Source organism: Somniosus microcephalus, chromosome 1, assembly GCF_052327205.1.
Source record: "Somniosus microcephalus isolate GS21.2 chromosome 1, FLI_Smic_1.0, whole genome shotgun sequence".
Lineage (NCBI taxonomy): Eukaryota > Metazoa > Chordata > Chondrichthyes > Squaliformes > Somniosidae > Somniosus > Somniosus microcephalus.
This window is the reverse complement of record NC_140987.1, coordinates 179,354,359-179,378,540: the sequence shown is the minus strand read 5'-3', so window position 1 is coordinate 179,378,540 and position 24,182 is coordinate 179,354,359. Positions and strand designations below refer to the sequence as shown.

At 50.0% G+C, this 24,182-nt stretch overlaps 1 protein-coding gene across 1 annotated transcript in view; it reads right to left on the bottom strand.

The window, feature by feature from the left end:
- The window catches only part of LOC147124487 (solute carrier organic anion transporter family member 4C1-like), a 173,458-nt gene that overhangs the window by 52,738 nt on the left and 96,538 nt on the right, over nucleotides 1-24,182 (bottom strand). Inside the window, exon 6 of the mRNA XM_085987777.1 lies at nucleotides 16,822-16,937. Coding sequence (XP_085843903.1) covers nucleotides 16,822-16,937 — 116 coding nt within the window. The remainder of the gene's footprint in view (nucleotides 1-16,821; nucleotides 16,938-24,182) is intronic.

The following is a 24,182-nucleotide window of genomic DNA, read 5'->3' as shown; positions in this document are numbered from 1 at the left end:
GTATATTAATCATCTGCTTGCAGGACAAGGTTGGCTTTTAATGGGGCAGAACTAGACCAGAACAGATAGTGGTCTCAAGCAATTTAAGCCATTGGTTCCTTTTGAGGGTGTCACCTTTAAAATAATTGGTGAGAACATTGAGGGAATGGAAAACAGCGAAGCCAGAAACATCCTCCTACTTCACGACTTGTCCTATTAAAGGATATATAATGTCCTTCAATACAACATTACATGTTCATGTCAAATAACTGAACTGCAGTAGAATAGATATGGCAATTAAACTAGTGCTTAAAGGTGGTTATTGCAGGCTGTGCTCTGGCATCTTGTTCTCTTCTGCTTTGCTAGGAATGGAAAAACCAATTGATACTACAGTCGCACCTCACAGCAGCTTGCGTCGCTATCTTCACCTCTGCCAAGCACCAGCACAGTTACACACAGGAGGATGTAGAGGTTGAGGAAATCGAGAGGAGTGTCTTGATGAACAAAAGAAGTGATACTGGCTGTTCAATCTAGGCAGCTGTTGGATGAAGGGCCAATATGGTTCCTGCTTCTGCTGCATTGCTTAGGGATTCAGACCTCACGGGGCCTGTTTACAAATGTAGATTGCTGTATACATGGTTTATTTCTGTCCATGTGGTAATACACTGCGAGGTCCGAGGAGGACTATGAAGATTGAATAAAGACAATCTTGAGTTAGGAATCTGTACATCTCATTGGTGTCTACAATTCTGCTCTCTGACAGATCAACAAACATACTGAGGAAGTACTTAGCAGCAGCAGCACAACCATAGCAGTCATGGGTGGCTCTCAATCCAGATGCAGGCCATCAAGCATCCCTGTGCAAGTAATAATAGGGGTGCTAGAAAGCAGCAGGGCCTAAAAGCTACAACAGCACCAGACGTGGTTGACTCAAAGGCAGAACCTCACACCATAGAAATTATAAGAGCCACCAGATTCCACGCAGGCTGTCACTGCAAACCTGCAGACAGCCAACACACTTCCAATTCCCACAGGGGATTCCCTTAAAAGGAGCCAGAAATGTTCATACATGACACAATGTATTAAATAAATACACTGCATTGATTTGAACATACTTATTTGTAATTGTTTGAAATGATACAAGGGCTCAGTAAAAGAAGGGAATATATGGCCTTTCAGAAACTGCAGGACAGTGCAGCAGAAGATCATTTGGGCACAGTTACACTTCAGATGTAGGTTGCAATTTTAAGAAATTATATAGTTCTGGCACTCTTTGGAAGGCATCTGGAAATAGTGCCTAGTGCTCCAGCCTTCCTTGGTGCACTGTTGGCTCAGCCCTTAATTCTTTGCTGTCAATTTCACCAACTTGCTCCAATGTTGCTTAGGCATCCTGTTCTTGAGGCCTCTTTGCATGACAAAGGGCTAGAATTTCCCAGGGCCGTGGAGGCGGGAATGGAGGCGTGTGGGGGGTTAAAATCGCGAAATCAGGGGGGCACGAACCCATTCTGCCCCCGACCCGCCTCCATGCCCGTTTCACAGGAGGCGGGTACCCGACCTGTGCTGGGAGCCGCCTCCCCGAGGCGGGAAGGGGATTAGTGCCAATTAACTGCCTGTTAACAGGTAGTTAACAGGCAGTTTTTAGCCTAATCCCTATTTTTATCCCTGAAGTGTGGGCTGCCCGACGGCTCCAAATCACGCCAAGTTAGCGAGGCGGACCGTCGGGCTGAAGGACTTGGAGGGTTCGAGATGTCCGGTGTTCAGGTGAGTGATGGGTGCATGAGTGCAGAGGTAAGTGTGTTTGGTGTGTGTAAAGTGTTTAAATAAGTTTTACTTACCTTTACTTACTAATGCAGGCTTCCTTCCTTCAGGTCTCGGGAGTCCCTCATCTCACCGGCACAGAAAGCAGAATGGCCGCGAGCTGTTAAAAGTTGCAGCATTCTGCTTTCTATTCTGGAGGAAGGAATTAACTTAGAGTACAGAATATCAGCATTTGACAGCTTCAAAGAGCTGTCAAATGCTGATATTTCATCTGTCAAAAGCTCAACAGATGAAATGTCAATCTGTGACGTCTCCTGTTGCCGGGTGGCCCTTAATTGGCCTGCTGAGCCCGCTGGGTGGGCTCAACAAGGTCAATCAAGGGAAAATCAAGTGGGTTGGCCACAACTCGATGGAGGCGGGACTCCAACCCCAAAAGTGGGAGTCCCGCCTCCTACTAGCCTCCATTGATAAAATCCAGCCCAAAGTTATGGAGCATGCATAGCAGACAAAAGTTATTTGTTGTACTGTAATATACTTCTCCCCTCCCTCCCTCACTCCTGTTCAGTCGAGATCGTGATGCCGGTGAGTGGTCAATGCTCTCTTGACGCGCAATCTGCAGTATTCGTTCTTGCCATTGAACTTAACGGCATGTCTAAACAACGACAGGGAGAGCAGGCATCCAACAGCAGGAAGGAGGCTTCAGCAACAATATTTAAAGGGATCATCAGCAATCAGTTGCGCCTGAGTAGCTCTGTGCTACTTCCTACAACTCCAACAGCTTTCTTTACTTATTTCAAGGTTATTTGGTAACAGGAAGTATTGTTGCAAGTGAAGAGCTCCCTCATTATTTCTTTAAAAGGCTTCTGCACACAACTCTTGCTCACATTCAACAGTCGACCTCACCCTCCGGATCTACAGCAAATGGAGTGAGGAAGACAGGAGCATGCGCGCAGTGGGGGGAGGAGGCCTATCTAGTGTACTCCGACAGCACTTCTCCTACCTCCAATTAAGCGAGGAGTAGTGTCTTAGGAGGCTACGCTTCAACAAGGATGTGGTCACAGAACTCTGCCAACCCTGCAACCAGACCTGCATTCTTAAAGCAGAGTAAACACCGCTCTCCCAGTGGCAGTCAAGGTCACCATGGCCCTCAATTTCTTCGCCAGCAGATCCTTCCAGTCTGCAGCAGGTGACATAGCTAACATCTCACAGTTGGACATAGAGGTAAACGGGAACAAGGTTAAATGCTTGATTGACTGCGGGAGCACTGAAAGCTTCATTCATCCTAGCCTGGTAAAACGACTTTCTCTAACGATAGTCCCCACACAGGGCAAAATCGCCATGGCCGATAAGACTCATACCTCAAAAATTACAGGTTTCTGCGCGGTTATGTTGTCGGTAAAAGGCAATGATTACAGAGATTTTAAACTACTGATAATGCCAGATCTCTGTGTGAGCGTGATCTTGGGTCTGGACTTCCAGTGCCACCACCAAAGTATCACGCTTACCTATGGCGGGTCCCAGCCGCCCCTCACAGTGTGCGGTCTGGCTACCCTGAAGGTCAAGCCGCCCTCTCTGTTCGCCAACCTCACACCCAACTGTCGACCCACAGCGACCAAGAGTAGGCGGTACAGCTGGGAGGATAGACGGTTCATTGCGTCGGAAGTAGAAAGACTCAAGCGGGAGGGTATCATCGAATGCAGTACCAGCCCGTGGCGCGCCCAGGTAGTAGTAGTTAAGGGGAGCGAAAAGAAGCGGATGGTGATAGATTATAGCCAGACGGTTAATCTATACACCCAGCTAGACGCCTACCCTCTGCCCCGCATAGCGGATATGGTTAACCAAATCGCGCAATACCGGGTGTTTTCCACCATCGACCTAAAATCAGCATACCACCAGCTCCCCATTAGGCCGGAGGACCGTCCATACACCGCCTTCGAGGCGAACGGACATCTCTACCACTTCCTCAGAGTCCCCTTTGGGGTAACGAACGGGGTCTCAGTCTTCCAGCGGGAGATGGACTGCATGGTCGATGAGAACCAGTTAACAGCCACCTACCCATACCTAGACAACGTCACCATCTGCGGCCACGACCAGCAAGACCACGACTCGAACCTCGCGAGATTTCTGAAAACCGCCCTCAGACTCAATCTCACCTACAACGAGGATAAGTGTGTCTTTAGCACCACGCGCCTCTGCATCCTGGGCTGCGTGGTGGAAAACGGGGAAATCGGTCCGGACCCCGACCGATTGCGCCCCCTACGGGAGCTACCCCTACCAAACACTTCCAAGGCCCTGAAAAGGTGCCTGGGGTTCTTCTCCTATTACGCCCAATGGGTCCCCAATTATTCCGACAAGGCCCGTCCCCTCCTGAAATCAACGTCCTTCCCGCTCACGGCCGAGGCCCACGCCGCCTTCAACAGCATTAAACACGACATTGAGAAGGCCGCGCTGCGGGCAGTGGACGAAAACATCCCTTTCCAGGTCGAAAGCGATGCGTCCGACTTCGCTTTAGCAGCCACCCTCAACCAGGATGGGCGGCCCGTAGCCTTTTTCTCAAGAACCCTCCAAGGGCCCGAGATCAGGCACTCCTCAGTAGAGAAGGAGGCCCAGGCCATAGTGGAGGCAGTGCGGCACTGGAGGCACTACCTAGCCGGCAAACGCTTCACCCTGCTTACCGACCAGCGGTCGGTAGCCTTCATGTTTAACAACAGAGGGGGAAGATCAAGAACGACAAAATTCTCAGGTGGCGGATCGAACTCTCCACGTTTGAGTACGACATAATATATAGGCCGGGGGCCCTCAACGAATCCCCGACGCCCTATCACAAGGGATATGTGCCAGCATCCAGGGGGACAGGCTACAGGGCCTCCACAATGGCCTCTGCCACCTGGGGGTCACCCGGCTATTCCACTTTATAAAATCCCGTAATCTGCCCTATTCCATCGAGGAGGTCCAGTCTATGACCAGGAACTGCCGCACCTGTGCGGAATGCAAGCCCCGTTTTTTCAGGCCCGACCGAGCCCACCTGATCAAAGCTATACGGCCATTCGAGCGCCTGAGCTTAGATTTCAAGGGACCACTCCCCTCCACCGACCGCAATGTGTACTTTCTCAACATTGTGGACGAGTACTCCCGCTTCCCATTCGCCTACCCCTGCCCAGGTATGACCAGTGCCACGGTCATCAAGTGCCTCGGCAACCTGTTTTGCACGTTCGGCATGCCTAACTACATCCACACTGACAGGGGGGCGTCGTTCATGAGCGATGAACTGCGCCAATACCTGCTGTCGAAGGGGATAGCCACGAGTCGGACCACTAGTTATAACCCCCGGGGTAATGGGCAAGTGGAGAGGGAGAACGCGACAGTGTGGAAGGCGGTCACCTTAGCACTAAGGTCTAAAGGCCTCCCCACCTCCCGCTGGCAGGAGGTCCTCCCAGACGTACTCCACTCGATAAGGTCGCTACTGTGTACTGCTACTAACACCACTCCTCACGAGAAGATGTTTGTTTTTCCCCGCAAATCAACCTCAGGAGTGTCCCTACCCTCGTGGCTCTCCACCCCAGGGACAGTCCTGTTACGGAAGCATGTGAGGGGCCACAAAACGGATCCCCTCGTGGAGGCAGTACACCTACTCCACGCAAACCCACAGTACGCGTACGTCAAGCATGCCGACGGGCGTGAAGACACCGTGTCCATAAAGGACCTCACCTCGGCAGGAAGCGACGACGACGACCCATCACCAGCACCCCCAGAAGAACCTCCACCATCCCCAGAGGTATCCTCACCACCCCCAGAAGTACCTGCAACACCCCCAGCACATGGGTATGCCCAGGAGGGCACCACGGACTCCCGGTCGGAACCCGAGGTACTGTTGCGACGTTCAGGAAGGACTATCACACCCCTGGACAGACTAAATCTGTAGAAGGGGTGAATGTGATGAAATATGCCTTCATCAGACCTGCTTGTATTTTACCTGCTTGTATTGTGTGAACCGCACCCTTTTGTTCCTATTGTGTGTATTGGCTACGCCCCTGTCTTTTGTCATATAAAGGTCTCAGAAGCTGCATGAGTCACTCACTACCAGACGAACCCGATGTGGGAAGACCTGCTATGCTGCTATGTTCTTAGTGATTAAAAGCCTTCAGTTGAATCCTTGTCTTTGAGTCATTGATGGCATATCAGTCACAGAACTCTGCCAACCCTGCAACCAGACCTGCATTCTTAAAGCAGAGTAAACACCGCTCTCCCAGTGGCAGTCAAGGTCACCGTGGCCCTCAATTTCTTCGCCAGCAGATCCTTCCAGTCTGCAGCAGGTGACATAGCTAACATCTCACAGTTCACTATCCATCATTGCATTCGGGAGGTCACTGAGTCTCTCTACACCAGGAGAAGAGACTACGTTGGCTTCTCTCTTAGCAGAGAGAAGCAGGATGAGTGCGCATGTGGCTTTGCCAGGAGAGCGGGCTTCCCCAAGGTGCAGGGTGCCATCGACTGCACACACGTGGTTTGCGGGCACTGTATAACAATCCTGAGATCTTCTGTAACCGCAAAGGCTACAACTCACTCAATGTGCAGTTGGTGCGCGACCATGCACAGCGAATCCTCAATGTCAATGCCCACTATCCTGGCAGCAACCTTCATCCTGTGCCAGTCCAGTGTGCCAGCAATCTTCCAGCCACCACAACAAGCTCGAGGGTCGCTGCTCGGAGACAGAGGCTATCCGCTCTGCACCTGGTTCATGACTCCATTCTGCAACCCCAACACTTGTACCCAGCACTCATAATAATGAGAGCCATGTCCCCACCAGGAACATCATCGAGCAGACCATCGGGATTGGGATACTGAAGCAACGGTTCTGCTGCCTCGACCGCTCAGGAGGAGCCTTCCAGTACTTCGCGGAGCGGGTGTCCCATTTTGTGGTGGTCTGCTGCATGCTTCACAACTTGGCCATCATGAGAGCACAGCCCTTGCCAGCAGGGATCGCGCCACCACCTCAAGAGGGGGACGAGGGAGAGGAGGACAAGGAGGAAGAGGATGAGAACGAGGAGCAAGAGGAAGAGGAGGGAGGGAGGAGGCAGGAGCCCAATCGTCCATCCGGACGGGCTGTCCGTGAGCGGCTCATTCGAGTCCATGAGACACCGATTCGAATGAATGAATCCCCGTTGCTCACCATATCCCCATCATTCCATCCCTGTCTCACGGAATATCACATGCTTCTCCTGGGCACAAAGCTGAATTGAGAGACACCACAAAAGATTCCAAACAAAATTAATAAATTTATCAATATTCACATGATACATATTTACAATAATACTATTAACTAATCACCTTGGTGCAATCCTTTAGTGTCTTTTGTTCATGTGGCTTTTCCTATTCTAGTGCTCCTACGAAGTGCTCCCCCAGTAGCTGCAGCATCGCTGGTGGAAGGCTGCTGAGTTTCCTTGCGGGAGACTTCAGATGGCCGTGCAGGACAACCTTGAGCAGCTGTGAACCTAGAAGGCCCGGCTGTAGACTGCACCACCTCGGCATGGGTGGCAGCAGTCTGGAATGGCTGACTAACAGGCAGTGGCAAGGGCAATGACGGGGTGGCAATGGTGGGAACAGGAATATTGTCATCCTGAGATAGGACAGCAGGGTCATGCTCCACTGACCCACTGCCACTCCCTGGGGCAGCGCCTCAGCATTCCTAGCAATCTGTTGGAACACAGATTGCTGGGCTGCAGCGACACCCTGCAAGCCCCGGTTGTGCCGGTAAACCCAGCCATGATGGCAGCAGTCAGAGCTTGGGTGGCATCACGCTGAGACTGCATGAGATCAGCCTGAGCTTGGGTGGCATCACGCTGAGACTGCATGAGATCAGCCTGAGCTTGGGTGGCATCACGCTGAGACTGCATGAGATCAGTCTGAGCTTGGGTGGCATCACGCTGAGACTGCATGAGATCAGTCAGAGCTTGGGTGGCATCACGCTGAGACTGCATGAGATCAGTCAGAGCTTGGGTGGCATCACGCTGAGACTGCATGAGATCAGTCAGAGCTTGGGTGGCATCACGCTGAGACTGCATGAGATCAGTCTGAGCTTGGGTGGCATCACGCTGAGACTGCATGAGATCAGCCTGAGCTTGGGTGGCATCACGCTGAGACTGCATGAGATCAGTCAGAGCTTGGGTGGCATCACGCTGAGACTGCATGAGATCAGCCTGAGCTTGGGTGGCATCACGCTGAGACTGCATGACAGCAGCCTGAGCTTGGGTGGCATCACGCTGAGACTGCATGAGATCAGCCTGAGCTTGGGTGGCATCACGCTGAGACTGCATGAGATCAGCCTGAGCTTGGGTGGCATCACGCTGAGACTGCATGAGATCAGCCTGAGCTTGGGTGGCATCACGCTGTGACTGCATGAGATCAGCCAGAGCTTGGGTGGCATCACGCTGAGACTGCATGAGATCAGTCTGAGCTTGGGTGGCATCACGCTGAGACTGCATGAGATCAGCCTGAGCTTGGGTGGCATCACGCTGAGACTGCATGAGATCAGTCAGAGCTTGGGTGGCATCACGCTGAGACTGCATGAGATCAGTCTGAGCTTGGGTGGCATCACGCTGAGACTGCATGAGATCAGCCTGAGCTTGGGTGGCATCACGCTGAGACTGCATGACAGCAGCCTGAGCTTGGGTGGCATCACGCTGAGACTGCATGAGATCAGTCTGAGCTTGGGTGGCATCACGCTGAGACTGCATGAGATCAGCCTGAGCTTCCGCTGCAGCACTAAGCACCAGGTCGTTTCTGCCAGTGCTGCAACGGAAGCTGCGACATCACCCATCATGCGCACCATCATGTCTGGGTCACCACAGTCTCTCTGGGAGTGTACCATCATTTCCAGGCTGGAAATCCTGGGCTCCATGCTATGCGCAAAGCCTCGTGCAATGTTGGAGGTGGACTCCTCCATGCTCCTTCACATTGTCAAGAGGCTCTCTGGCAGCCTTGCCATTGCACCAAGCATTTCTGTGTGCATACCCATCACCCTTCTTCTGAAGGCCTCTCCATCAAGGTCCTCGTCTGAGTCCTGTGCAGCAGAACCCACGCGCGAACTCACCCTCCGGGAAGTTGGCCCCCGAGCTACCCTTTCCCTCTGGCCTTGCTGCAGCCCACTCATGCCCAATGCCTCACCGTGTGCAGATTCTGCTTCTACACAAGCCTCTAAAGTTCACATAGTGCCAATTTCTGAGCTTGTGTCTACGAGTGAGAAATGCAGTGATGCAGTGTCTTCTTCCTCCTCATCTTCACCCCCCTCGCTCCCAGCGGTGCCCTCGGGGACAGGCTGCTCGTTGATTATCTGAAAGCAGAAAAGGCACAAGAGTCGGGTTATAGTGAGGGTGAGGGAAAGCCAGAAATACAGCATGAGTAGCTTGAAAGTGAAAATAGATTGTGAGCTGAGATGGAAGTGGGATGTGAGAAGTGGGATGCAAGAAGGATTAGGAATGAACATACCGTTGTTGTCCCCAAGAGGTTCAACCTCATCGATGGCCACGGCCTCTGCCACGTGGCGCCCAATGATCTCCCATACTCTCTCCTCGAGCTGGCTTAGCTGTTGAAAGGCTGCTTGGCCCCCACCTGTTTACACCTGCTCCCTCCGATTATGTGCGACTGAAAGAGAAAGAGAAGTGTGTGAATGAGTTTAATGCAATGTGTTTGGGTGATGTGCTTGCCATCGTTGAAAAGCTGCAATTGTGTGCAAGGTGTGAGATATGGGTGTGAGTGTTGATAGGTAGAGATTGTTGCTTTGAGTGCTGGGGGTTTGGTGCATTGAGCAGTGTGTGAAGCTTGTGGTGCAGATGGTGGGATATGGCATTTGTTGAAGCCTTCACTCACCTTGACCACCCGTGTGAGGTTGTTAAACTTCTTCCTGCACTGGGTGTGAGTCCTGGGGACCTCAGTGCTGGACGTGACGTGGTCCTCGATCTCACGCCACATGTGTGTTCTGAGGGCCTCCTGCCAGTCTGAGGACCACCTGCCTCCTCTCCGCTGTGAATACCAATGCCTGAAGAGCTTCATCGGAGAACCTACAGGCTCTCTCCCTCTGTCCAGGTTCTGCCATGACGACTGGTAACTGTCTGTTCCTTGTCCTGAAGCTTCTTTACTTGGCTGTTGGGGCAACTGAACACCCAACCACCCTGACAATGAGGTGCTGCAGCATTAATGCACCTCCCCTTTAAGTGGTGGAAAAAGTCTGTGGCAATCATGACTTTGAATTAGACTGGCCCCGATATTGTCCACCTGTTCAGTGTAAAGCCCATGAGCATCAGTTTCAGCGCTGAAATCACGACTACAATCATGTTAATGAAGAGTGAGCATGAATTTTGTGTGCTACCTAGACCATTTTCAGGTGGTGCAGCTTAACCTCATTTAAGACTGAACACTGCCCATTTCTTGGCTATATCCAATTTGTAGGCCAATTACTATAACACACTTGTTCACCGTTGTAGCATTCAGAATTAACTTTCAGTCCAGAGCAATTTTTGGTATTTAAGAATCAGAGGAAAATTAGACAAAAATAGCACTTTCTAAGTTACTGATCTGTACTGCAGCTATTAGGCTTAATGCTGACAGCAATTTCCATCCTAAAGTCTATCATTTTTAATAGAATAGGCAAAGAGAGAAAAAGTAGGGGACTGTGAAATTTAAGTTTTTCATCGAACCAATATGCATGTAAAAGGCTAGGCATAAAAATGCCAATCAGTAGAACTGCTTTCGAATGTCACTTTTTATTTTTGAAGTTGAAATCTAAAACTATTAGGGGGAGAAATTCAGTATCGCCCCATTTGGGGCGCAATTATCGCCTCCGGCTGCAAACTTGGCTTTTATCGCCCCTGGAGGTGATTGGAGCACTAAATCAGACGCTACACACCTGTCTTAAGGCACAAAGACCGAGGAGCGAGGCGCTACCTCAGAGCGCTGGCGAAGCTCATGTGATATCAGTCAGCAATGGAACACAGACACACTGGCGCCGGCCAGTTCTTAAAGGGGGGGGGGGTCAATCTGGCTCTCCATCCACACCCTGCTCATTGCAACCTTGAATCTTGGCCTGGAGAGACCCGTACATCAAATCTGTTGTAAAGAACAATAGAGAGGCCCAGGGGAAAGAGCTCAGAGTGCAGCCCCCATATTCTCTTCTAAATCGATGCAAGGAAGATCAAATCAGAAAGAACCTGCAAAGTGCTGCTCAGTACCCAAAACTCCTCAACAATATCTCTTGCAGTCTCTCTCTCTCAGAATGCGTGGTGCAAAGATTTCGCCGACTGAAAAAGGCAGGAAGCGGTCGCCTTTAAATAGCGCTCCCCCAGTCCCTTCCCGACTGCAAAACGCTCCCCTCAACCTGTCGTTGCTAGCGGCAGGCGGTAAGACAGGGGCGCCACTCAATATCCGGTCCGAGGCACTACCGGGGCGTTGCACTCTCGACTGACGTCACGTCACGATCTGCTGGTGCAGGAGATCATGGCGGTAGTGTTTAGCACCGCCGCAAAATGTCTAGTTCATTTTGTGAGCGGCACAGACATCGCCGCGCCCGGGCGCTAGTTGCTTTGCGCCCCATTAGCGCCCTCTTAAGGCGCTAACGGGAGGCGCAAACCAACCGAATTTCTCCCCCCTAATTTTTTCAAATGAAGTTTAATTAAGAGGCCTATCGATTGTGTAATGGATAATTTGTTGACTGCTCCATGATGTCCCTTTGAAGGAAACTGGTGTAAACTCTATAAATACAGAATTCATCCAGGAGACATAGTGGCATTACTAACAGATGCCGATGAGTAGTGCTGAGCACAAAGGGTGTTTTTCCTCCATACACTGCCTGTCCTGACGTATATTCTACTTATGCAGTATGTAGAATATTTTCTCCCCACTATTCACCCAGTTTCTTCTTTCCACTCCTTTCTTGAAGGTGAGAACTCTCACCAAGCTATGATTCCAAAAGACTGGCAGCCTTTTCAGCAGCTCACACGCATGTGAACCTTGACAGTGAGTGCTAGCAGGCTGTTTGACAGCTGAGCCTGGTCCTATCCTCACTGGACACCCAATCATCTGCACTTTCCAGCAGAGGCCATTGCATAGTGAGCAGGAGCAGGAACGCTGGCTGATTTTTCCCCCTCTTGCACACAGGGCTACTGTGTCCATTTGGAATGCCTCTTCTGCTACCTCATATGAATCATCTAACTCAGCATACACAAGGAATTGAAACTCGGACCATCCCAACTTGCATCCTTCAGTACTACACCCGGCAGTGCACTTACCACTAAGCCATCGGGGAAGTTTAACGTAAATAAGATTTTAATATTTTGTCAGTTCATCATATTTTCTTTTTGGCTATAGAGTAATATTTATTATTCGGTCACTTAATATGACCCTTCATTTTTTCTTGTTTTCAGTTGAAGTGATACAGCAAGGGGAAAAAGTGTCTTCCTGCTTTGCCAATCTTACAAACTGTGTCAATCAATCACGTGAACCCAATTTCATGTCCTGCTCCTCAGCCTCCTGACAAGACACTTCACTTTGACAATCCGGTCCCATTAAGACAAAGAAAGGAAATAATGCTACTGTGGAAAATGAAGCAAATGAAAGTCAAGCTAATTAGGATTAAATTTGTAGCAATCCCACCACATCCGGCTCCGTTGGCCTGTAAATTTAAAAGGCAAGCAGGCAGGAGGTAATCACAGATGGTGGAGGAGGCAGACAAAATAGACATTGGGTATCAAATTATCTCGGACGCCAAAAATAGGAATACACAGGCTGAAACATTGCTTTACAAAAGCCAGGGATGACAAATGACATTCAGACATCATTTCATTTCGTGTTAGAATCCACGGTATTTTGTCAGGATTTACTAGCTTCTTACTACAAATGGTAATGCTTTGCTGTCTCCTGAGCTTAACAGCCAAAGTAGTTGCTCTGTGAGATCTTTAAGTGATTAAAAGTAAATAAAAATGTCAAGTGCCTATGTGTAAACTGACATGAATCAGTCATTCATGAAAGAAAGACTTATGAAATAATACTGAGCGGCCTGTGGGTGGCACTATCCAGGGAGAGTATAAATACTCGGGCACGGGCCCAGCTTGTGCAGGACATTCTTAACAGGAACTAGTGAAGGACACAACTAGACCTCCATGTTGTAAAACAGTTGATTAAAGCTTTGCTTAACGCTTAGACCAAGTGCCTAGTAGTTTTCTTACATCACAAACTATTCACACTTTTTTCAATTTTTATTGAATCCTCTTCCAGAAGAGCAAAATATACTTGTTTGCAGCTACTTGAAGCTGTACAGCATAAGAAGATGGCAGACCTGATGAAAGTACCCATAAAGCAGGTAGATGGTTCAAATATGTATGCCACAAAATGTTGCCTGTCAACCTATAATCCATTTAATGCTGCACTATGTATAGCAAATAACCTTACAGCTCTTTGACTGTTTACCATGTATGGCCATACTACATCAGGATATATATTTAAGCTGCAACTTACAGCTGGAGCTCTCATTACACTGACATCTTCAAAGAGCTTCACACCAATAAACCTTCTAACACAACCTAGTTGCATGCTGCATATTCATTTACTCTCCCTGGGTTGCAGGTTCATCACTAGGGAATCGCTATGCTCCTGAAATGTCAAAAAAAAACAACACTATTTCTTTTCTTCAGGAACAAGTTGGTTCATAACAGAAAGGAACAAATGTAACTAGGAGGAGATCCCAAAAATTCAGGACTCTGACAGCATTTAAGGAGGTCGTGCTGAACAAAACCATAGATGTAGTGGTAGAAGGTGAAGCAGGAAACCTCCCCTAGGCTGAAGGCTAATCCCATCCTTTATTTGTTATGTGTTCTCCCGCTACTTACTCGCTCTCATGTAGGCATACAATCAAGCACCACGCAGTAATCTCCTCCAAAACACGTCACATCTGACATTGCAGCACTCACTCAGTACTGCACTGAAGCGCCAGCCTAGATTAAATGCTTACGTCTCCAGCGTGGGGTTTGAACCCACAACCTGTTGCGGGGAGGATAGAGGGAGCAGTGGATAATGCACCAGTACATTAGAGAGCCAGTTATTTGTAATGGGTTAGTCATTAATGCGTCCTGGCACATTGATGGAGTGAAGCCTTTCTGTTCATGCTGGCCATGACATTGCTCAGACGGCCCCAGAGGGCCACGTGGATGCCATCAATGTTACTCCTGTATTTTATGAAACTGCATTGCCCCGTCATGCTGCTGTCGCTTTGCAGTAGGAAAAGCATTTGCTCTGCTGAATAATGATGCATCTCTATTAAAAAATGAATGACATGGCAGATGCTCTCGGCGTAGACTGGGAGAAACCAGAAGCATAAGGGAGATAGTGATCTTGCATGCTATTTGTAATGCTGTCTCTGTGGCTGTAGGTCTCTTTGCAACATATGACACAGCTCTCTAACTGCCTCTTCTGTCATTTCCAGGCAACTTTAACTGGGCCTGTAGATATAGGGATGGATTTTGCCAGCCCCGAGGAGGCGGGTATGGAGGCGGGACTGCCGGTAAAGTTGCAGAAAGTGGGGGCGGATGGCAAACCCGCCCCTATCCCGCCTCCGTGCCCTTTTGCCAGGAGGCAGGAAGTCGTCCTGCCCCGGGTCCCGTCTCCTCGAGGTGGGAAAGGGATTAAATCCTTTAAACTGCTTGTTAACAGGTAGTTAACAGGCAGAAAAAAAGATTAGTCCCATTTTACCTTTTCAAGTGCAGGCTTCCCGACCTCGGAGAACCCCGCCGGGGTGGAGGAGTCGAGTAGGAGGTCTGCGGGGGTCGGAGGGGTCTGAAAGTGCAATGTAGAGGTGAGTGATGGGTGCAAGTGTGGAGTGGTAAGTATTTGAGGTGAGTGTAAAGTGTTATAAAATGTTCACTTACCTTTGTTTCTGCCTACAGCCTTCAGCTGCAGTGTTTCCGGAGTCCCGACATCTTCGTTGTAGATTTCACAGACTGGCTGTTGGATCCTCCGAACCAACAGTCATCTGATTTTTACAAACTAGAAAGTTTTGATGAGTCCTGAACACAAGGGCTCGTCAAACTACACAGAAAGTCAGTGTTTGACAGCTTCACAGAGCTGTCTAACGCTGACATTTCTTCTTTCAAGAAATCTTGACAGATGACACATCAGACGTTGACATGCTCTGTCAGTGACTTCCTCCTAATTGGCCTGCTGAGCCCGCAGGGCGGGCTTAACAAGGTCAATCAAGGGGAAATCCCGCTGGTTGGCCAGAGGCTGATGGAGGTGGGATTTAGACCCGACAAGCAGCAGTCCCGCCTCCAGCACGTCTCCATTCACAAAATCCAGGCCATAGTCTCTAGGAGATGAGCAGTCCATCTCTGGTGTAATTGCAGTCCATGGCATGCTTTCTTTGGTCTTCTTCTGGTCCTGTTCTATCAAATCTAATGAGAGATGTGCACTAAATAAAAGCTTCATAGCTTGCTATACACTAAGAAAAAAATGAGAGGGCAGTACCCCTTTAAGAATTTTTTTTTTTTCCGACAGGTGACATTGCTTCTGGCCTGCAATGTCCAATTTACATGGGCAGCATTAGCACTGCGTGGCATTTCCGCCTAAAGTACAGAAAGCAGAGGGCCCACAATTACTTCTCTCTTGCAGAAATAATGAAGATCTCACACATTTGGTGTGAAAGCTAAGAACACTGGCAGGACTCGCGGAGTGTGAAATCACAAGGTGTGCTTTGAGATCATCTCGAGGGAAGTTCCTTCAGGTCCCATAATCTGTGTTAAAATAAAAATGCTAAGACACAATGGCCTAGAAATTCACTTGGGCGCGGGCAGCACGCTCGCACCCAAAAGTTAGCGCTGGGCGGGGAGGCATTAGCGCACGCCGTATATTCGTCTTCTGCGCCCCAATTCGGAAGCGGGCGCTATACCAGGGTGTGCCCGCCTCCGTTTGGGGTGCTGCAACTGAATATCGGCGCGCTAGTTGCCGCAGCGCCACCCGATGCGGTGCGGCAGGCTGCGGTACTGCAGGCCTCCTCCTTCTCTTAAGGGGGAGGTGCCTGCAACGGCCGGAGCCCCGATCGCGAGTGCCGGCAAAAGAGCCCGGCACAACGGAGAAGTGCCGGGCTCCACGGAAACCAGCCGGCAATGCCGCGGGGGAGGGTGGAGGAGGCCGGGGAAGGAGGTGCGGGCAGGCGGCCGCCGAAAAAGCGGCCGGCCGCACCTTCAGCTTTAAAGCGCCCCACTATGGCAGCAGGACGGCCCCGTTTTCTGTTCGCTGTTTGCGCCCGCTTCGGAGGAGGCGGGCGCAAATAAATATGGGGATCGGCGCGGTTTCGGGGCGTTACGGGCCACCGCGCACACCGATGACGTCATCGGTCCCGGCGCAGCGCTAACGGCTACCGCCGCCAATACCGCTGCACTCAATTTCCGCGCTACCACCCCGCCGGCGCAAAAGACCTCTTTAGGCGCTAAGTGGGCGCAAGGCCCACTGAATTTCTAGGCCAATGTTCTCAGTTTGGCTTCCCTACATTGTTCAGATCCAGTAGAGTGACATTGGGCTTTCTGTGTTACACTCCATATGATGTGATCCCTCATCCTTTCTTTGACTAATTCTTCCGGCCCTCACTCCTTTCCTCTCTTTTAGCTTTTCTCCTCGGGTTTGGCCCTTTTTTGCAGACCTCTTCCTGGCGACAGGCAATGTCGTTTGTGCTTAGCCTCAGCTCTCTAAATGTTGGCTTGACCTGGCTGTATATTACATGGGGCTAAAATTTGTCTTCAGCGGTAGCACATCTCAATTGAAGTCAATGGCGAGTAAAATCGAATGGCATGTAAACCAGGCATCCGACCAGAACCTGCCCCATTCCCACCAGGCGGATTAGGTTAAAATCAGGGCTTGGATCTTAAAGAAGTGCAAACTAGAATAGAACTGTTTTACACCTAAAGATGAAAATTGCCCCTGTGATGTCAAAATAGTTCCCTGACATGCTTTTGCATGTTGCTGTGTGTATAAACATGGAAAGCTATCTAACAAAACATCGTACTAGGTGACATCTCTTTAAAATAATAATTTGTTTAGGAATCTTACCAACAGTACCGCAAAGAAATCCTTAAAACTCTCTCCAAAATGATCCTGTGTGAAACCGTCTGTACTTTTATAACTATGGGCCTGAGAAATCTTTTGAAGCTGTATTTTTTCTGTACCTGTAAAGAAAGAAAAAATTGTACCGGATAGCTGAAGTATCATTTCTATAGTCATGCTTGGTGCTACTGAGGCTGTATAGTGCTTGTCATTGCATTATTTTCAAAAAGCCATCAATCAAATCAGTATATAGAGTAACAGCTATGTAGTCTGAATGGGAAACTAATGATTTATTCAAATGCAATGTATTTACTTAGAGACCGTTTAGTGTTCTGAATGTTTAATCGTGGAAAGATTAAGATCAGCTATGTTATCTTTGTCGTGATCATACTAGGCTTGCGGCAGGTGGAGAGAACCAACACAGAGGACTAAACTGCTTGACCTTGTCTTCACCAGTCTACTGATGAAGGGTCCTAGACCTGAAATGTTAACTCTGTTTCTCTCTCCACGGATGCTGCCTGGCCTGCTGAGTATTTCCAGCATTTTCTGTTGTTATTTCAGATTTCCAGCATCCGCAGTATTTTGCTATTGTATTACTGTTGCAGATTTGTTTGTCCATGACAGCATTGGTAGGAATGGCCATCGCACAGTCCTTGTGTAGACCATTCTGTCTTCTCACTAGGATACTCTCCATTGTGTCATGTGGCTTGACCATTTGTGCTAAGTAGAATAGATTAAGAACTGATCTAGCAGCTCAAAACTGGGCCTCCGTGAAGTGCTGTGGGCCATCAGCAGCAGAAAAATTGTATACCACCACAATCTGTAACCTCATGGACCAGCATATCCCTCACTCCTCCATCACCATCAAGCCAGATGACCAACCATGGTTAAAAGAGAAGTGTAGAAGAGCATACTGGGCGCAGCAGCAGGTGTTCCTGAAAATGAGATGCCAACCTGGGGAAACCACAACACAGGGCAACTTGCATGTTAAACAGCTGAAGCAGCACGCTGCAGACAAAGCAAAGCGATTCCACAACCAACGGATCAGGGAAACTTTAAATTGCATCAAGATCTTACAAATGGTATAAGACTTTAATTAGCATATTAAAAGTAGCCTCCCACCTGAAAGAGGTCGGTACTCAGGAGGAAAGTGGGAAATTAAAGGACAAGTCACTGCAGCCCACTTTCATTACTATGCATGTGATTAAGACATGTGACACCGAGGAGCTTTGTGACCCCCTACATGAAAACCCTGGTTTAGTTCCCAGTCATAAAAACCTAATACATGAAAAAGTTTATACACCACATCAACAGGAAGCATACTTATAAGTACTCTTAACAATGCTGAAGATACTGCTTGCCTGGCCTCCCCCACCCCCCACATCCCCTGATGGGGCCTTTCCACCCATCTGGAGGCCAATACATCACATCTCATTGGGCATTCTAGACTCCAGTACTACGCTGGATCCCTACTGAGCCAGAAAAGGGGGAACTTCAGGCACAGGAAGACGCCACTTTAGGCAGAAAATCCCAGAATGACGGAGATCTGGCTGGGATTTTCAGGGCCTTTTTCACTTGAGTCCATCTGTTGCAGTCAGGATGACTTTTATTAGTCTGTTAATAGGTGCCCATCTCAGGAAAGTATGACATCCTCTGGAAAAGAAACTTTGATATGACTTGTTCAGTCTCATCATAGCCATGCATCCTGATGGCCAGTCTAATAACAGTGGTCAAGCCAAACTCTAGAGTCTGATTCCCTCTGCCTTGCTGGCTATATTAAGCTTTGAGGTTAGCAGCTCATGCGTAACAAAAATTAAATGAAGAATACAAGTTTCTTTTGACTTTTTTGCCTTGTCCCCCAAATGCTAACATGCTGCTACATACTGTCTAACCCAATATTGGTAAACCTTGCAAAGCTGTCTAGAAGCTTCAGGGTTTATCCTTAAGAATTTATAATCAGGCATCTTGTGCAGAAAACACCAGCTACAATTTGGTGTACTCATCCTTTTAAAAAATATTTTATGGTGCTTTCACTATGGGAAAAGATTTACATGGTTGAACTGGTCACATACTAGCATGTTCACACTGGGAAGAGAACATACTAGCATGTTCACACTGCTGCTTGTGGGGAAACAATTCACTCAGTCATCCAACCTGCTGAAACACCAGCAAAGTCACACTGGAAAAAGGCTGTTCACCCATATTCTGCTTCTATTGTTTTTATTGTTCACATCCAGAACTAATGCATGTTAATTATGGCAGTTGGGGTTTGTTTATGCTGATGTTAATAAGCCCTATAACTGAAATGGATTTTAACATGCTGTATTTGTGTCAAATAAATCAGTTTGTTTTAAACACAATAGCCTGCAAATTATAGATAAATGGAGAATGGCTAAGGATGAAGTTGAAAGAGATCGAAAGAGTTTTAGCATACTCGACGCTCAACATGTCCAATCAATGCAGCACAGCAATCATCAAGGCCAACAGAATGTTGAACTATGTAGCCAAAACTGTAGAACATGTATGAGGAAGTCAAAATGAAACTGTACAGTGCTCTGGTCAAACTGCACCTTGCGTGCTATGTCCAATTCTGGTCACTGAGACACAAGGGAGACATGTCCTTAATTTACTTACCGATCCCAATGTATTTATTGCTGCTATACCACAGAATAATGTTTTTCTATCAAAGCTTAGCTGATTAATATTGTGCTTAGAATTTCTTCATGTCTTTTCTAAATTCTTAATTGTGGTATAGTGCACCATTCATTTGTTAAGTTGCTAAGTGACTGCAAAGGCTGGATTTTATCAATGGAGGCGTGTTGGAGGCGGGACTACAACTTTTGGGGTTGTCGTCCTGCCTCAATCGAGTTGTGGCCAACCCACTCGATTTTCACTTGATTAACCTTGTTGAGCCCGCCCAGCGGGCTGAGCAGGCCAATTAAGGGACACCCGGCAACAGGAAATATCACAGATTGACATATCATCTGTCAAGAGCTTTTGACAGATGAGATATCAGCATTTGACAGCTCTTTGAAGCTGTCAAACACTGACAATCTGTACTCTAAGTTAATTCCTTCCTCTCAGGCTGATTTAGAGATCTCTCCAGAACAGAAAGCAGAATGCTGCAGATTTTGACAGCTTGCGGCCATTCTGCTTTCTGTGCCGGTGAGATGAGGAATTCCCAAGACCTGAAGGAAGGAAGGCTGTAAAGGTGAAGGCTGTAAACTTATTTAAACATACCAAACACACTTACCTCTGCACTCATGCACCCATCACTCACCTGAACACCGGACATCTCGAACCCTCCAAGTCCTTCAGCCCGACGGCCCGCCTCGCTAACTTGGCATGGTTTGGAGCCGTCGGGAAGCCCACACTTCAGGGATAAAAATAGGGATTAGGCCAAAAACTGCCTGTTAACTACCTGTTAACAGGCAGTTAATTGGCACTAATCCCCTTCCCGCCTCGGGGAGGCGGCTCCCAGCACAGGTCGGGTACCCGCCTCCTGTGAAACAGCATGGAGGTGGGTTGGGGGCAGGATGGGTTCGTGCCCCCCGATTTCGCGATTTTAACCCCCCACACGCCTCCAATCCCGCCTCAACGACCCGATGAAATTCGAGCCCCAAGTCTCTGAACAAAATCCAGCTCCTAAGAGCATTCTATTTTCTCATATAGCCTTAGGCTTTTTGGTTACAATACCTCCAACGAGGTCATTAATTATTAACATTAGGGGAAAGATTCCTCACCATTAATAGCAAGATCCAATGAGGGTCAAACTTAAATAACATTAGCATGTATAATGAGTCTTGTACTAGCCCCATCAGCACAGCCTCAAAAATATTTAGGGATAATCGTATTAAGCTATTTAAGATGTTAAAAGGAATAGATAAACTGATCACAGATGCTTAATATCAACAGAGGATCTAGGACATGGGGTCAAGCTTAGACAATGAAAGCTGAATACACATTAAGATAGTGGGGGGTTAAATTGGATAAGACGCCAAAAGGGGCGCAGGGATTGGGATGTGCAATTAACCCGTGCCCGTTGACTGCGATGCAGGCAGCATGTCAAATTCGAACTGTTCTCAGTACTCCAGGTGTGGTCTAACCAGGGCTTTGTATAGCTGCAGCATAACTTCTATCCCCTTGTATTCTTGTCCTCTAGATATAAAAGCCAGCATCCCATTAGCCTTTTTGATTATTTTCTGTACCTATTCATGACATTTTAATAATCTATGGCCTAGAAATTCAGTATAGCCACTTTTGGGGCGGTAAAGTCGGGCGGGCGCTAAAGTTTGCGCCCGCCAGAAAGTGGAGGCCACTTCGCCGATATTCAGTAGCTTTGGCCAAGGAGTTTGCTCGAGCGCTAAAACTGGCGTTGCACTCCTATCTTTAGGCGCTAAGCCGGCGGTGCAGACTGATACCGCCGAGGCCGGGCGCAGCGCAGGTGCGGTCATGTTTTGATTGACAGCAGACACCCTGGCGCCGGCCAGCTCTTAAAGGGGGAAGGGTCGACTTGGTCTGCTGCCACGCCCTGGATACTGCAGCCCTCCAGCTAGGCCTAAACACTGCTGCTGGAGAGAAATAGCGCCAGCAAGGATGCAGAGGGCCCGTGAGCGAGCGCAGCACTTCTCTGCCCATGATTTGAAGGTGCTGGTTAGGGCTTTGGAGAAGAGAAGAGATATCTTGTTCCCGGACAGTGGCAAGAAGGCTCCCAAGAGGCTGTACAGGAGAGCCTGGAGGGAAATCGGCCAGAGGGTCACAGCCAACAGCGATGTCCCCAGGACTGGTGACCAATGCCGGAAAAAGTTTAACGACCTCACTCGGTTGGTCAGGGTGAGTACCCTTTCCAGTGTCCTCCTCATCCTTGCATGTGCACCTCACATTATGGGCAAAGGGACCTCAAAGGCCTAATGGCCAGCCCTCCTCCAGCAGCTATGGCACTGGCATGAACATCAATAGCACTTTCTGCACTTTACACACTGGCCAAGCTATTCGACCATGGGAGGCAGTGCACACAACAAAAGGGCACCACACTGGCCAAGCTATTCGACCATGGGAGGCAGTGCACACAACAACAGGGCACCACACTGTACTTAGAAGCCGTCCTTTCTCTTGCAGGCCAAGCTGGCCGAGAATCTGAAGAGCCGGACTGTCACCGGGGGAGGCCGTGCCCAGTTCCAGGAGCTCAGTGACCTGGAGGAGCGCGTGGGTCGACTCATGGGTGCCCGGGTGATTGGCCCCGTTGCAATTGGAGATGCCGACCCTGTGCTGGGCCCCAATGGTAAGGACATGACCGTTTGGACCTCTCTCATTCCCCTTGAGCTTCAGATCTACATCCTTTGTCACTGTCCGACCAATGCGCATAATGCCACCACTCATGCCTCCCTCGCTGACGCCCTGTCCTCACTCTAAAGCTACTCTTGTGCCTTCCTGCTTTCAGCTGGTGAGGAGGAGGTCCCTGAAGCTGCGAGTGTCAGTCCCTCGGAAGAGGAGGATGACGAGGAGCAAGAGGAAGGCGGCACATCGGGGGAACCCTCATCCGCGCCGGGGATGGCAATGGAGGGGACACGTCTTGCCTGGAGGAGAGCCAGGGGGAAGTGTTGCAGGGGGGTGTAGCTCCTGTGCCCAGTGGCGTCCAGCCACGCGGGAAGGGTCGGGCAGCACGGCTGCCTTCTCCCCAGAGGGGGGGAAGTGTTGCAGGGGAGTGTAGCTCCTGTGCCCAGTGGCATCCTGCCACGCGGGAAGGGTCGGACAGCTCGGCGGCCTTCTCCCCAGAGGGGGGAAGTGTTGCAGGGGAGTGCAGTTGCTGGGCCCAGTGGCGTCCAGCCACGCGGGAAGGGTCGGGCAGCTCGGCGGCCTTCTCCCCAGAGGGAGAGTCCGGCCTCCAGTCCGGAGACGGTCCTCGCCCAGGAGGTGCGCCTCCTTGATCAAATGTCCGCGGACTCGGATCGTCGCCACACCGAGTTCATGGGGGTTGTGGCACGGTTGCCTGAGGCCATTGAGTCCCTGGCTCATAGTGTGGCCGATTTCGGGGCCTCACAGGCCAGGGGTTTCGAACAACTCGCGGCAGCACAGGCCAGGGGTCTCGAACAATTCGGGGCATCACAGGACGCGAGTCGGGCAGAATTCAGGGCATCACAGGACGCGAGTCGGGCAGAATTCAGGGCATCACAGGACGCGTGTCGGTCTGAATTCAGGGCAGCACAGGCAGCGAGTGGAGAGTTGACGAGTGGTGCCGTGCAGTCACTGGCTGGTCTGATGCGGGCACAGACCAGGGCAGTACGGGCACTCACTGCTGCCACACTCGCTGTGTCATGCACGCATCGCCAGGGCACCCGCCGCGCTGCTGCAGCACAGCGGTCTGGCCTTCACCAGATTGCTGCGCTTGCTGCAGTGCCAGCCCGGCTGACTGCCAGTGTCTCTGGCGACCAGCGAGCGCCTGGCATCAGCCAGCTTGCCCCCATTGCTGCAGCCGCCACTGCCACTCCCCCAGCAAAGCTGCGACGAGCTGCTGGAGAGACTGATGCTGCCCAGCCACAGCTGCAGCAGTCAGCAGCCGACCCCTCCAGGGCCGGAGCTCGTCTAGGCCGACCCCCAAGGGCATCTGCCGTCACGCATTGTGCCCCTCAGGAGCCTTCCCCCAGCCTTGCAACACCCACAGGGCCCAGGTTGAGGCGGAGCAGCAGGTCGGCCAGGGGCCGGAAAAGCCTGGACAAGGACTCGCCCTCTCGGCACACAAAGTAGAGTGTGTTGCCAAATGTTTTTTTATATGGGGGTGTTTGTGTTCTGTATGGGGGGGGTTGTCTTGGTAAGGCCGAGGATGAAGGCCATTTGGATGGACAAGTTTTGTTATTCCTCCCCAGGTTCTGGGAGTGAGATATGTTTTTGACTGTTTTTTGGGGGTCTTGTCTGTTTTTGGGTTTCATGTGGGAAGGGCCCTGAGTTTGTTCAATAAAGCTTTTTATTTATTCAGCTTGTCCATGTGTGATGTTTCAAGTGGTTGTTGCGTTAACCGGCTGAGGGCTTGCGGAGCGGCTGCATTCATGTGCCTTCATTGCCACAAGCCATTCCCTGACAGGGGGCCTAGAAGTGTCGTTCAATAAGCCGCCGACGGACGGCCCTTGGACCTTGTGGCTCCCTCCTGGGCTGGTACTCCTCCTCCTCCTCCTCCTCATGGTCCTCCTGCTCGTCCTCCTGAGGTGGTGGTCCAACGTGAGGTGGCAGTGCCTGAGTCCTGCGGATAGCCAGGTTGTGCAGCATGCAGCAAACGACGACGAACTGGGAGACTCTATCCGGCGAATACTGTAGAGATCCGCCGGAACGATCCAGGTAGCGGAACCGTTGCTTGAGGACGCCAATCGTTTGCT